At 47.1% G+C, this 14289-nt stretch overlaps 2 protein-coding genes across 2 annotated transcripts in view; both read left to right on the top strand.

Moving 5' to 3' along the window:
- Positions 1-12047, top strand: part of ehbp1l1a (EH domain binding protein 1-like 1a) — a 66628-nt gene extending 54581 nt beyond the window's left edge. The window contains exons 11-20 of the mRNA XM_056300234.1: positions 570-765; positions 882-1036; positions 1152-1200; positions 1325-1843; positions 2848-2899; positions 3122-3174; positions 3348-3459; positions 4099-4198; positions 11865-11938; positions 12043-12047. Coding sequence (XP_056156209.1) covers positions 570-765; positions 882-1036; positions 1152-1200; positions 1325-1843; positions 2848-2899; positions 3122-3174; positions 3348-3459; positions 4099-4198; positions 11865-11938; positions 12043-12047 — 1315 coding nt within the window. The remainder of the gene's footprint in view (positions 1-569; positions 766-881; positions 1037-1151; positions 1201-1324; positions 1844-2847; positions 2900-3121; positions 3175-3347; positions 3460-4098; positions 4199-11864; positions 11939-12042) is intronic.
- Positions 12048-12064: 17 nt separating this feature from the next.
- The window catches only part of si:ch73-40a2.1 (tyrosine-protein kinase receptor TYRO3), a 33557-nt gene continuing 31332 nt past the window's right edge, over positions 12065-14289 (top strand). Inside the window, exon 1 of the mRNA XM_056300233.1 lies at positions 12065-12080. Coding sequence (XP_056156208.1) covers positions 12065-12080 — 16 coding nt within the window. The remainder of the gene's footprint in view (positions 12081-14289) is intronic.

Raw genomic sequence — 14289 nt, 5'->3', positions numbered from 1 at the left:
GGAGTCGCTGGAAGAGAGTGCTGAAGGCTGGACCTTCACAGATAAGTCTGTTGTTACAGAGGACAGTGTGAAAACTAAGGAGGTGGTGCCCGACCAGACTGACACTGAATTATTGATTGGAACAGGGTCTGACAAGAGCTTTGCTCAGACTGTCACGTCAACTCAAGACGACTGGCTGCATGTAGAGAGCGATAAAGACAACGAATCAGTGGAGATGAAGCTGAGCAAAGAAATGGGCGTTGAAGAGGTGGACTTTTACTTTGTTTCAGTAGATGTAGCTGCTGGTGGTATAGTTGAGGAGAGGTAAGTTGTTTACTCAAGCATGATAAGGTTCAAAATTTTGCATTTTTTTTGCGTCAGTGCATCTTAGTATTCATTTTTTTCCATAAGATTTTTAATCATTTAATCTGACAATAACTGTTTCTACTTTCATTCACATAATCGTTTCGATAATCATTCGTCCTTAACCAGGGTTTTGTTTTATCTTATGTGCAACAAAAATAAACTGATTCAAGACAATTGTATACGTTACTAAATTGTGTGCTTTGTTTTTATGTTTATTTTTCCAGCCGCGGGGAGGCAGCAGAGGAATCCTCAGGGCCGCCGGATTTAGTGCCTCTTGGGAAGAAGCGTTTACCCGGGTCTTATCAAGGTGACAGCGACTCACAAGAATCTGGTGTCCCCTCAGCAGTTAAGCAAACGCCGCAGAAACACAGACCTGCAGATGCCCAGGAAATGGGTCAAGATGGTACTCCCTCCAGTGACGTATGTTCCCATAGACTAAGTCAAAAGGTTTTCATTTGCCATGTTGTACTGATGAATCACAGAATAAAAGCTAAGTTAGAGGAAGTTTCTCTCTTGTGATACTTCATGTGTTCCAGAGCCCAAGCTTAGTGACCTCCAGTCAAACTCTATTGGAGTGGTGTCGAGAAGTTACGCAGGGTCACAAGGGGGTCAAGCTAACCAACTTCACCACCTCTTGGAGGAATGGCCTGGCCTTCTGTGCCATTCTTCATCACTTCTTCCCAGAAAAGATGTGAGAAACGGTTAAAGAAAGAAAGATTTGGCTCATAGACGTAGTGTGATCTTTCCTTCTCATGTCCATATAGTGTCACTGTACTGTGTATTGATTATGTATTTTTTCTGTTTAGTGATTTTGAGTTGCTTGACCCTTACGACATCAAACGCAACAACAAAAAGGTGACTGACGATCGATTATCGTATAAAAACCTTACCAACATCAAAAAACAAGATGAACTTTCTACTTTCTTTCTATTAATGCCATCTAATCTAATACACCAGCTATACTTTTTGTAATCTCCAGGCGTTTGATGGCTTTGCTGAGCTGGGTATCTCCAGGTTGATGGAGCCTTCAGACATGGTTTTGCTGGCTGTGCCTGACCGCCTCATTGTCATGACCTACCTCAACCAGATCCGCACCCACTTCATGGGCCAAGAGCTCAGCGTGCTTCATATAGAGAAGGACAGCAGCGAGTCCAGCTATGCCGTGGCGGGACAAAGAGAGAGTCATGAGGTTGCTGACCCCGAGGCAGCTGCTCGCTACTGTGTCCAGAGGCTGCAGGAGGAGGGTATCACTCTTGAGACAAATTGGAGCGCTGCCACGGCGGATAGGGACAGCACCAGAGTCACTGAAACAGGTGGCAACACAGGCCCGCCTGCCAGAACCAAACAGCTGCAGGGTGCAGGGGCAGCACCCGTCGCACCACCAAGGACTCACTTCCTGTCCAAGTCTGGTTTCTCTCACGTCAAAGATGCCGATCTGGTCAAAAAGCGTAGGTCACAACGGAGGAGCGGTTCGGTAGATGATGGAGAATCATCAGTGGTAAGGGACCTACCATGTCTTTTTCCACATTGTCATCATCAATCTCTATTCACTGCTCCCTCTGTTAGCGGGCTAGCTGAACGTTGAACCTCTACTGGTAGAATTTCCTCTTCTTCTTTCATTTCATCCCTCTCTTATTCACCCTAATTCAAAGTAAATTCATCAGTCTTTACAAAGCTGTACTCCCTTATATACTCAAGTACTTCTTTAATGGCCCTACTCTTCCTTTAATCTTTGTTTTTTGGGACCCCCCCCCCCCCGGCCCTGTGATGGCCTGGTGGCCTGTCCAGGGTGTCTCCCCGCCTGCCGCCCAATGACTGCTGGGATAGGCTCCAGCCTCCCCGTGACCCCTGAGAGCAGGATAAGCGGTTAAGACAATGAATGGATGGATGGATGGATTCCCCCCCACCCACTTTTTTCTCCCTAATTGTATCCGGCCAATTACCCCACTGTTCCGAGCCGTCCCGGTCGCTGCTCCACCCCCGCTGCCGGGCTGCAGACTACCACATGCCTCCTCCGTTACATGTGGAGTCGCCAGCTGCTTCTTTTCACCTGACAGTGAGGAGTTTCACCGGGGGGACGTAGCACGTGGGAGGATCACGCTATTCCCCCCAGTCCCCGTCCCCCCTGACCAGAGGAGGCGCTAGTGCAGCGACCGGGACACACACCCACATCCGGCTTCCCACCCGCAGAAACAGCCGGTTGTGTCTGTAGGGATGCCCGACCAAGCCGGAGTTAACACGGGGATTTGAACCGGCGATCTCAGTGTTGGTAGGCAACGGATTAGACCGCTACGCCGCCCGGATGCCCCGAGACGTTAACCTTTAGCGTTTAACCTGCAGGATACAGTCAGAAGCGAACCCGAGCTGCCTTTGGAGCTGCCACATCACTTGGCCCTTGCTTTTCTTCCTTCCTTTTCTCAGGAAATATCCTTTCTGTTTTCTCATCTGCATTTCTCTCTCCACTCCGTGTGATTTCTGAAGAACTGTGTCTCTCCGTTTCAGGTGGTCACGGGGCAAGAAGAGAGTTTAACTAACTGGAAAACGTCTGAAACAGGTGAGCCGTCCTCAAGGAGGCAGCACTAAGAATAACCACATAGAATTTTTAAAAATAGTTTTTTTTTTGTTTACTCCCTTAGATAAAGGAAATCCTCTGCTTTAATCACGCTCATTTCCTCTCATCCGCATGACAGTCATTGTTTTACCCAGTATACTTAATCTATACTTTGATCCAAGTTTAGGAAATGTTTCATGTGTACTTTCTGCAACTGTATTACAGATAAAAAAGAAGCCGTGGCTTCTGGGGAGGAGAGGAGACTGGAGGAAGGCCAGGTCAGCTGCACTCATGAGAATAGGCACCATTGTATTTCTTGATCTGACCTTGTCTTCACAGTACCTCCTGTTCATGTCCTAATATTAGCTAGCACAATTTCTTGTTCTTGTGTGTGTGTGTGTGTGTGTGTCTGTGTGTGTGTGTGTGCACATGTGCATGTAAATGAATGTAGGACCCCAGCCAGTATGTGCTGAGTGAGATGGAGGCCCTGGAAGCAGAGCAGAAGCACATCGATAACAGAGCAGACGTGGTTGAGAGGAAACTGAGGTGTCTGATGGAAACAGGCAAGGGACCGTCGGAATTGGGCGGCGTGGTGGCCCAGTGGTTAGCGCTGTCGCCTCACAGCAAGAAGGGCCTGGGTTCGAACCCCGGGGTTGTCCAACCTTGGGGGGGGGGGTCATCCTAGGTCGTCCTCTGTGTGGAGTCTGCATGTTCTCCCTGTGTCTGTGGTGGGTTTCCTCCAGGTGCTCTGGATTCCCCACCACCATCAGAAGACATGTATGTTAGGGTTAATACGTCTGTCTGCGCCCCTGAGCAAGGCATGGCAAGACGAGCTGGAGTTGGTCCCTGGGTGCTGAACAGCGGCTGCCCACTGCTCCTCGCTACACGGTTCGGATAGGTTAAATGCAAAGAATCATTTCCCCACGGGGATCGTTAACGTATATCAGTATCAATATGAGAGAAATCAGGAAGTGGAGAACCTGTATGCTTTGTGAGTTGCTGAAATGGATCTCGCAAAGGAAAACTTAACAACAAAACCTGCAAATTCTGTAGTGCAAAATAACAGAGGTGCTTGCAACATATCACTGGCTGTACACATAACGAAACAGAGCTCAGTTTATAAGTATGTATGAATCAGTCATTTAGACAGGCAGATCATAACTGAAAAATAAGTCGATGCTATTGTCAAATTGTCTCTCCAGGAAGTGACAAGGTGGAGGAGGAGAGGCTGATTCAGGAGTGGTTCATGTTGGTCAATAAGAAGAATGCCCTGATAAGGAGACAGGACCACTTGCAGCTACTGTAAGACATTGGCAGCACACATTTGCCTGAAAATATGAACTGTGCACTATGTCAACATTTCCCCACAAATATTCTCGGTTTTAACCACATCCCCTATAGAGAAAGCATACGACAGGGCGCCGAGAGAGGAGGTGTGGTATTATATGATGAAGTTAGGAGTGGCAGAGAAGTATGTAGGAGTGGTGCAGGATATGTATGAGGGAAGTGTGACAGTGGTGAGGTGTGGGGTTGGAATGACAGATGGGTTCAAGGTGGAGGTGGGATTACATCAAGGATCAGCTCTGAGCCCTTTCTTGTTTGCAATGGTGATGGACAGGTTGATGGACGAGATCAGGCAGGAGTCTCCATGGACGATGATGTTTGCGGATGACATTGTGATCTGTAGTGAGAGTAGGGTGCAGGTGGAGGAGAGCCTGGAGAGGTGGATGTATGCACTGGAGAGAAGAGGAATGAAAGTCAGTAGGAGCAAGACAGAATACCTATGTGTGAATGAGAGGGAGGACAGTGGGATGGTGAGGATGCAAGGAGTAGAGGTGAAGAAGAGGGTGCAGGCAGGGTGGAGTGGGTGGAGAAGAGTGTCAGGAGTGATGTGTGACAGAAGGGTACCAGCAAGAGTTAAAGGGAAGGTTTACAAGATGGTAGTGAGACCAGCTATGTTGTATGGTTTGGAGACAGTGGCACTGATGAAAAGACAGGAGGAGGAGCTGGAGGTGGCAGAGATGAAGATGATAAGATTTTCACTGGGAGTGATGAAGAAGGACAGGATTAGGAACGAGTATATTAGAGGGACAGCTCAGGTTGGACGGTCTGGAGACAAAGCAAGAGAGACAAGATGGAGATGGTGCGGACATGTGTGGAGGAGAGATGCTGGGTATACTGGGAGAAGGATGCTGAATATGGAGCTGCCAGGGAAGAGGAGAAGAGGAAGACCAAAGAGGAGGTTTATGGATGTGGTGAGGGAGGACATGCAGGTGGCTGGTGGGACAGAGGAAGATGCAGAGGACAGGAAGAGATGGAGACGGATGATCCGCTGTGGCGCCCCCTAGCAGGAACAGCCGAAAGTACTACTAGTAGTAGTAGTAGTAGTAGTAGTAGTTATACTAGCTAAATCTCAAGCAGTTGCTAAGTACCTTTTGTCAAAATCATCGGCCATATTGGCCGATGTTGTTTGGCAAATTGATGATGATTGCTATATAAGGAGCTATTCAGTGAATTAAAAAGAAAACTGCATGGAGAATGACATCCAAAACTTTTGACAAATACTTAACTCTTGAAGTATCTACTATTACTTCTACTTTTGGCTGCTCCCGTTAGAGAAAATAAATAAATAAATAAAATAAAGAAGCGAGTAAATACATAAAAGAATAACTACTGTACTTGCATCTGAGCCATTTTAATGGCCTTCCTGTGTTTTGTGAGGTTGGGTAATTGCTGGCTGTGTATGTGGTGGGCAAACCGCAATACATTCACTGACCTCAGGCCGGCCCAAGCCCAATTTCTATGGCGCCACCTCGCCAGGAGGGAGGCAATCAACATACTCAATCAACGGCTTCCAGTGAGAGTAAAACCTATCAGAGGAGCCTCTCAGTGTAAACTTTATTTTTTCCAGTTTAAGTAGAAACAAAATGTCCCGTAGCCACGCTTTAATAGAGGGTGGCTGAGAGGATTTCCAAAGGATGAGGATTTTTCTACGGGCGATTAAAGAGGCAAAGGCAATAACATTAGATTGGATAGCCGTTGTAGTGATTTTGTCTGGGGGGTCTACCAAAGATTGCTATGTGAACAGATGGACAGATTTGCAACTTCAAAATCTCTGAAATCATGTTAAAAAATGAATGCCAGAAGCCAGGTAGTTTGGGACATGACCAGAACATATGAACCAAATCGCAAGGGGCGAGGGAACATCTTTCACAACTTTCATCCACTTTGCTTGGGTAAAGTTTGGCGAGCTTAGCCTTGCTATAATGGAGTCTATGAAGTACTGTAGGAGACTGAGCCTAGCACAACTAGTGGAGGAGTTGACAGCTTCTAGAGCCTTTTTCCAGAAGGCATCTGAAAAGGTGGTCTGCAGTTCTTTTTCCCAACAAACTCTAATCTTATTAATGACTGACTCATCCACTGGGGATAAAAGGTCGTAGAAATAGGAGACATGGCCCTTGGATAAGGTTCCCACCTTGAGTAATAAATCTATGCCACTGGGGGGGGGGGGGGGAGAGGGGGAAGAGGGGGGAGTGAGTTCCACCTTAAATTTCGTAGCTGAAGGTATCTGAAGAAATCAGGATGGTCTAAGTTAAAGGTCACACGCAGTTGATCGAAACTGGCAAATAGACCATCTATACACAAATTTCCCAGATGGCGGAGACCTCTCCTTTCTAGCAAGGAATACCGAGGATCCATCTTGGCTGGCATAAACAAGTGATTGTTACATATCGGAGTCGCTTGGGGGAGGGAAGACCAACCAAAATGGCGCCTGACCTGTGCCCAGATCTTCAAGGTGCTTATTACAACGGGGTTAGAGGTGAATTGTGAAGGGGAAAGGGGTAGGGCGCTACACGCGAGAGCTTGGGGTAAAGAAGAGGAGCACGACTTTGCCTCAATCTTACACCAGCTGCCTTTGAGGTGAGGTGAACCAGAGCAGGATCTTGTGGGCATTAGCGTCCCAATAGTAGCCTATGATGCTGGGCAATCCGAGTCCCCCCAGAGACCTGTTCTTCTGCAGTAATGTTCAACCAGCTCGACTGTGGTGTTTTTGATGTTGTCGTGAGGAGTGCAGGGAGGCGTGTCGAGGGTGTCTGGCTGGGGGGGCTGGTGCTGGATTGGCTGGGAGAGCTTGGTCTGCTTCGTCCGGTGGGCCCAGGGACCATGGCCCTTGCCTGGAGCTGTGCCCAAGGAGGAAATGCTGAGGGGACAGGACGCGGAAGCGGGGCGGTCTAAGCTAACTGCTAACGCATGCAGACCGTGGACAGACCTTGGACCGTGATTTGTTTGTTTGTTGTTTAGTTTGGATATGTGTGTTCTTGTAGTTTTTGGATGTGTTGTTGTCTTTGTGTTGCACTGCTGTGGGCTGGGGGAAACCGCATTTCGTTTCATTTCATGTTCACAAGTGCATGAAGTGACCAATAAAGTGTTCCTGATCCTGGTTCTGTTTCTCCCGGTCTCCACTGTTAAAGGGAGAATTATTTTTCCCTGCGTACTGCAGCTAGTTCTTTTGAGAGCCATGGTTTGCTATTATTGTACAACATCGAGGTTTTGGTTGGGACACATTGGTCCACACAGAACTGGATGTATGCCATCACTGCGACTGTGTACTCGTCGAAACAGTTACACGTCTTTGGCTACATGCACCATTACCAATAAACATATGATTGCTGCTTCTGGACAGAATCAGTAAAATGCCAAGCTTTGTCATCACCATTATCTGTAAGAGATTGAGAAGTTGTTTTCACAGGCTGTCCAAGTAGCGTGATGTATAGAAAATGTGAAGTCACCCGTTTCCTTCTTGGATTGGAGAGTTCCTCATCGTGTTCCTTCCACCTTCTAAAAAGGTCTTGTGTCAAGTCAGCATTAATCTGCCCCCAGTACAAACAGTCTTGCTAACTTTATGCCTTTCCTCTGCTGAGCTGTCAAATGATTTGCCAGGACATCTTCGAGGCCTGTAGGCCATTCACCGTAGGTCTTCTGAACGCCACTCATGCTTAAGGCTTTTCTCTTCTGCAGCTGCAACTTCCGTAGCATGTCTGAAACAATTACAGTGTCATGAATTTGACGTCCTTCGTGCCAATAAAGCCGCCTCACTACACCAAATTGTTTACCAAAATGTGGTGTTTACCGAATTGGTCTCGGAGAATACCCAGCCCTCTCTGCTCTTTACGTCACCTATTGGTCTAGAGCAGTGGTTCTCCACCTTTTTGGGGTCCTGGAGCCCCTGCGTATTTTTGATCTACCCTGAGGACCCCTCCACCTGATCTTGGGGGAGGGGGGTTGCAATTTGATAGAAACAGTAGAAACTGCATTTTAAATTGCATTATAGCATTTATTCACTCTTTGGGGCAAAAGTAAGAGCTTTCAGTTGTAACTTAGATATAGTTAACAAAACAGAATTCTTATGCAGTAACTTTCAGATATATGTAACAACACAGAATATGTATTCAGTAACTTTCAGATATATGTAACAAAACAGAATATGTATTCAGTAACTTTCAGATATATGTAACAAAACAGGATATGTATTCAATAACTTTCAGATATATGTAACAAAACAGAATATGTATGCAGTAACTTTCAGATATATGTAACAAAACAGAATATGTATTCAGTAACTTTCAGATACATGTAACAACAGAATTGTTATGCAGTAACTTTTAACAATGCAAACGGGAGCGAGATCTCTTATTAAAATACAATAAATTACACTTGTGAAACAGATGAAATTAGAGAAAAAAGTCCTGTTACCCTTTATAGTTTAGGTAGATACAGGTCTCAGTCACATTTGAGTAAAATAATCCTATTTCTATAAACGTCATAGGATCTTTTTTTTTAAAGATATTTTATTTTCACGGACCCCTTGCAATTACACCACGGACCACTAGGGGTCCGCGGACCCCCGGTTGAGAAACACTGGTCTATAGCATATACGTAGATCTGAGAGTTAATACAACACATATAGCCTCAGATATGACGAAACAACTAACAGATTCAGTCACCGGACCTTTGTCAAGCTCCTCCCGCAAAACAGGGATCATTTCACTTCCAGACTGAAAAATTGATCCATGAAGTTCAGTTTTTACATTCTGAGAGTTAAATGATCAATTCCTGACTTTACTGTGTAGGGTTTCGGGGTCCTTCTCATGACTGATAATAAATAGGATTGTCAGAATGAGTGTTAGATATGTGCATTGTGGGCGTTGAAGCAGACTGTCCTCCACGATCCTAAGGTTTGGGTAATGAGCCAAAGAATGAGAGTGTTGACCTCGGCCAGGGGTCGGCAACCTTTACTATCAAATCTGAATCAGAATCCTATTTATTGGCCATGTCGGTTTGCGCATACATGGAATGTGACATGGGTTTCGTGGCTTTCCCAGTGTACTTAACGTAGAAGAACAACACTATGACACAACAATCTTCACATATATACACAAGGATTGACTTTTACAGGTGAAATAAGAGGTGATAAGGTGCAGTGGTGCAGAAAATATATCAAAGATGCTGAAACAGTTGTTAGCAGCTTACTTACATACATGCCTGTGGTAGATGGAGATGACAGAGTGTACCAGTATACGTTCAATGTACAGTACAGTATATACAACATGTACAGTAGAGTATATACAACATGTACAGTACAGTATATACAACATGGTTGGATTTATTGACAGCGTTAAGTGTCCATTTGAATGACAGCCTGCGGAAAGAAACTGTTTTTATATCTGGTTGTTGTGGGGTACAGTGCTGTGTAGCGCCTGCCAGAGGGGAGGAGTAGGAACAGCTTGTGACCAGGATGTGATGGGTCTGCAGTGATTTTTCCTGCCCGTTTCCTGACTCTGCATGTATATAAGTCCTGAATGGAGGGCAGGTTGGCACCAGTGACTTTCTCTGCAGACTTAACTGTCCGTTGTAGTCTGTCCCAGTCCTGTTTGGTGGCCGAGCCAAACCAGACGGTGATGGATGTTCACAGAACCCACTGGAATCAGCAGTTCCTGAGGCAGGTTGAACTTCTTCAGCTGGTGGAGAAAGTACATCCTCTGCTGGGCCTCTTTGAGGATTGTGTCTATGTTGGATGCCCACCTTAGGTACTGGAAGATTGTGGAACCCAGAAATCTGCTGTTAAGTATGGTGGTGTTGGTGGGGGGGGGCAATGTTGGGGGGCTCCTCCTGAAGGCCGCTGTCATCTCCACTGTTTTTAGTGTGTTCAGCACCATGTTGTTATGGTCACACCAGAGGGCCGGCTGTTCAACCTCCCATCTATATGCAGACTCGTCAACATCCCAGATAAGGCCGCTGATGGTTGTTATCATCCTTAAACTTCAGGAATTTAGCGGATGTGTCACTTGAGGTGCAGTCATTTGTGTAGAGGGAGAAGAGTAGAGGGGAGAACACATCCCTGGGGGGCACCACTGCTGATTGTCCGGGTGCTGGATGTGATTTTCCCCAGCCTCACCAGCGGCCTCCTGTCTGTCAGGGAGTTTTTAATCCACAGGGATATGGGGGCTGGTACAGTGAGCTGGGTGACGAAGGTGGATGAGTTCAAGCCACAGGGAGCCACTGGAGAGGGTCTTAGAGCCGCAGGTTGCCAACCCCCAACATAGGCCGTAGAAACTCTGTTTCTACGGCCTATGTTGGACTCACCTGTCCTCGACAGGATCACTGCAGTCCAGTAAAATCTCAGTGCCAGTCATTTCCCCCTCTAGATTTAAGTTAGTTCCACCACGTGATAAAAATGCCTCTGTCTGAACGTATCCTGCAGCACACTGGTGGAACTACATTTCCCCTTCTGCATTATTCATTGCCCATATATTTAACAACAATAATAATAATGGATTACATTTCTATAGCGCTTTATCTAGACATCCAAGGCGCTTCACAGTGAAGGGGGTAACTCAGCTCAACCACCACCAATGTGTAGCACCACCTGGGTGATGCACGGCAGCCATTTTGCACCAGAACGCTCACCAGACACCAGCTTGAGGTGGAGAGGGAGGAATCATTGAGCCAATCACACAGGGGGATGGTTAGGTGGCCAGATGGAGAGAGGCAGGCTGGGAGTTTTGCCAGGACATGGGGGAACCCCCTAGTCTTTGTGATAAGTGCCACGGGATCTTAAATGACCACAGTGAGTCAGGACTTCAGTTTAACGTCTCGTCCAAAGGACGGCATCTCAGCACAGTGTCCCCCTCGCTTCCCTGGGGCATTGGGATTTTTATTTATTAGCACCAGAGGGAAGACCAGGAGGTCTCCCATCCAAGTACTAGCCAAGCCCACACCTGCTTAGCTTCTGTCATTTGGCAGAGCCAGTGTCCATGTTGGTATGGCTGCCAGCCATAGCAGGAAAACTGTTAAGCTAAGTAAATCACGAGTATTGGATTTACAAACTTGCTAGTAAGTTTTGGTATTAAAGTGGCGATAAGCAATCCTGGGTGGAAGTTACCAAGAGCTGTCTTTAATTTGAAAACATCCTTCAAAATAACCCACCCCCCCACTTTTGCCCAAGAAGCTTGTGAACATGAACGTTGACTGACAACATGAAAGAACCAATGGAAATGGAAACAGATGATCCGCGGTGGCGACCCCTAACGGGAGCAGCCGAAAGTAGTAGTAGTAGTAGTAGTAGTAGTAGTGTAAGTAGTAGTAGTAGATGCAAGGACCAATGGAGACACTGGTTTTTAAAGAACTCTGCTGATAGGCCGGCTGATGAGGAGCGGGTACAGTCCCTGTCTACCGAGCCTCGGGCAGCCACAGAGACTCGATTTCTCAGTGCATCCGTTTACTTGATAGCTGTTGGGGAGTTTGACCGAACAATATGAAACAATGTTCTAAAATGCAGGTCAAAACCTGCTACAACAGATGTTGGGATATTCTTGTGCACATGATTCTTTATGTACCAGCCAAAACTTGCACGAAGACGTAGACCCAAAGTAAATACTTCTTCTAATGCATCTATCCTGGTTGACAGGTTGGAAGAGCAGGACCTGGAGAGGAAGTTCGAGCTGTTAAACAAGGAGCTGAGGGACATGATGGCGATTGAGGGTAAGGCTTCAAAACAACCCAGACAAACACTACCAGAGTCAGTGTCAAACTGACACTGGTGTCATTTAAACTGCGTTGACTGTGGTTTCTTGCTCTTGGGGCAGGTTAATCAGTAGAGCCTCACGCATGCTCAGTCATCCAGGTAAGGAACTCGCAGGAAGGTGAGTCAGTTCATCTGGACACAACGTTTACTGACAGACACGTTTCATCATCATCTAAGTGACCTCTTCAGTCTCACCTGACTGCAGGTACCCCACCCTTATAAACAACACAGTGCAGTCCCTGTATTGTTTATAAGGGTGGGGACACCTGCAGCCAGTTGAGACTGAAGAGGTCACTTAGTACATGTTGAGAGATGACACGTTTCTGTCAATAAATGTCGCGTTCAGATGAACTGATTCAACTTCCTGTGTTGATCAATAGAATGAGAAAGCCCACTAGTTTCACATTTGAAAAAGGTTCAAAAAGTACTCTAGACTTTTATACCCGTTGTCGTGGCCTACAGACGATTGTCACACCATGCTACATGGAAAAAGGTCAAATGAGTGATGCCAAACGCAGGAGACACCGTTCCTTTTCCCCCACAGCGCACACAACTGCTGCCATGGGCTATGCATGGCAAACTGTGGTCAGGGGCAGTACAGGGGCAGTACAGGGGCAGTACAGGGGCAGTACAGGGGCAGTACAGGTGCAGTACAGGGGCAGTACAGGTGCAGTACAGGGGCAGTACAGGTGCAGTACAGGGGCAGTACAGGGGCAGTACAGGTGCACTACAGATGCAGTACAGATGCAGTACAGGTGCAGTACAGGTGCAGTACAGGGGCAGTACAGGTGCAGTACAGGGGCAGTACAGGGGCAGTACAGGTGCAGTACAGGGGCAGTACAGGGCAGTACAGGTGCAGTACAGGTGCAGTACAGGGGCAGTACAGGTGCAGTACAGGTGCAGTACAGGTGTAGTACAGATGCAGTACAGGTGCAGTACAGGTGCAGTACAGGGGCAGTACAGGTGCAGTACAGGTGTAGTACAGGTGCAGTACAGGTGCAGTACAGGTGCAGTACAGGGGCAGTACAGGGGCAGTACAGGGGCAGTACAGGTGCAGTACAGGTGCTCCATGGCTCTGGATGGTCTCCTGCTTGTTTGTTAACTACACAAGTGCTGCATGTGTGTGGGTTAGTGACTCCACTCCGTAACTTCTGATGTGCCCCCTTATCTTCATGCAGGATAAAGGCAACGCCGGTGTGTTAAGTAATCGTTTACTGGTCAGGAAGTGATGCTCATCGCCTCTTGAATGATGTCACTCACCCAAGATAAGCTGTTATTTAGCTGTTATTTAGCTGTTAGCGCGGCTGGGTCAAGGATAAAGCATCATGATTGTTCAGCCTTCTGGGGAAAACGAGAAACAGCATCCGGTTTGTCCCAGTCCAAGTCTTTCTCATCTCTGTCACCATTGGATGCTAAAGGCACATTTAATATATCGCGTCCAGTTGAAGGTTTCTGGTTTGATATCGGCACGAACAAAAGTGCCCCACAAACTCTGACCTACAAACTACCCAACCAACGGCCTCCTGGAAAGGGGAGATTGGAGCTTCTCAGTTCAGTTATAGAAAAAAAAAAACCTACAGTGTGATACGTGTCATCCTTTTCTGCTGGCTGGCCTTACGGCAAGAGTTTAGGGATAGGACCCTGTATGATAGAAGAAGAAGAAGAAGAAGAAGAAGAAGAAGAAGAAGAAGAAGAAGAGCAACAACAACCCCCCCCCCCCCGGTGGGGAAATTGATACTCTGCATTTTCCCCATCCTATACACACACACTAGGAGCAGTGGGCACCTGCGTGCAGCACCCCGGGGACCAACTCCGGTTCTTGTGCCTTGCTCAGGGGCGCAGCCAGGAGTATGAACCCTAACGTATATGACGGGAGGAAACCGGAGCACCCGGAGGAAACCCGCACAGACATGGGGTGAATATGTCAACTCCACACAGAAAGGACCTGGGATGGCCAGCGTTCGAACCCAGGACCTACTTGCTGTGAGGAAATAGCGCCAACCGCTGGGCCACCTTGCTGCTATCAGGCAGCTGGTTGGCAGCACCCGGGGTGCCAGAAGCTCAACACAAGAGTCAATAGCAACAGCAAAACAGAGAAGATTTGGCAAATCTTTCATGGGTGCAGCCCACATGCTCAGCTCTGCTGCTCATCCCACAAATGCATGTTCCTTACCCATGTGGCGCCATTTAAAAGGGAGATGAACAGGCTTTCCAACGGTGTAAGATGTCTTGCCGAGAAGCGTTGTTACAGCAAAGAAATCCTCCACCAAACACACACTTCCTGACTTTTTGTTTACAACAAGTATAC

This window comes from Lampris incognitus, chromosome 20 (assembly GCF_029633865.1).
Source record: "Lampris incognitus isolate fLamInc1 chromosome 20, fLamInc1.hap2, whole genome shotgun sequence".
NCBI lineage: Eukaryota > Metazoa > Chordata > Actinopteri > Lampriformes > Lampridae > Lampris > Lampris incognitus.
This window is presented reverse-complemented; position numbering and strand designations above follow the sequence as displayed.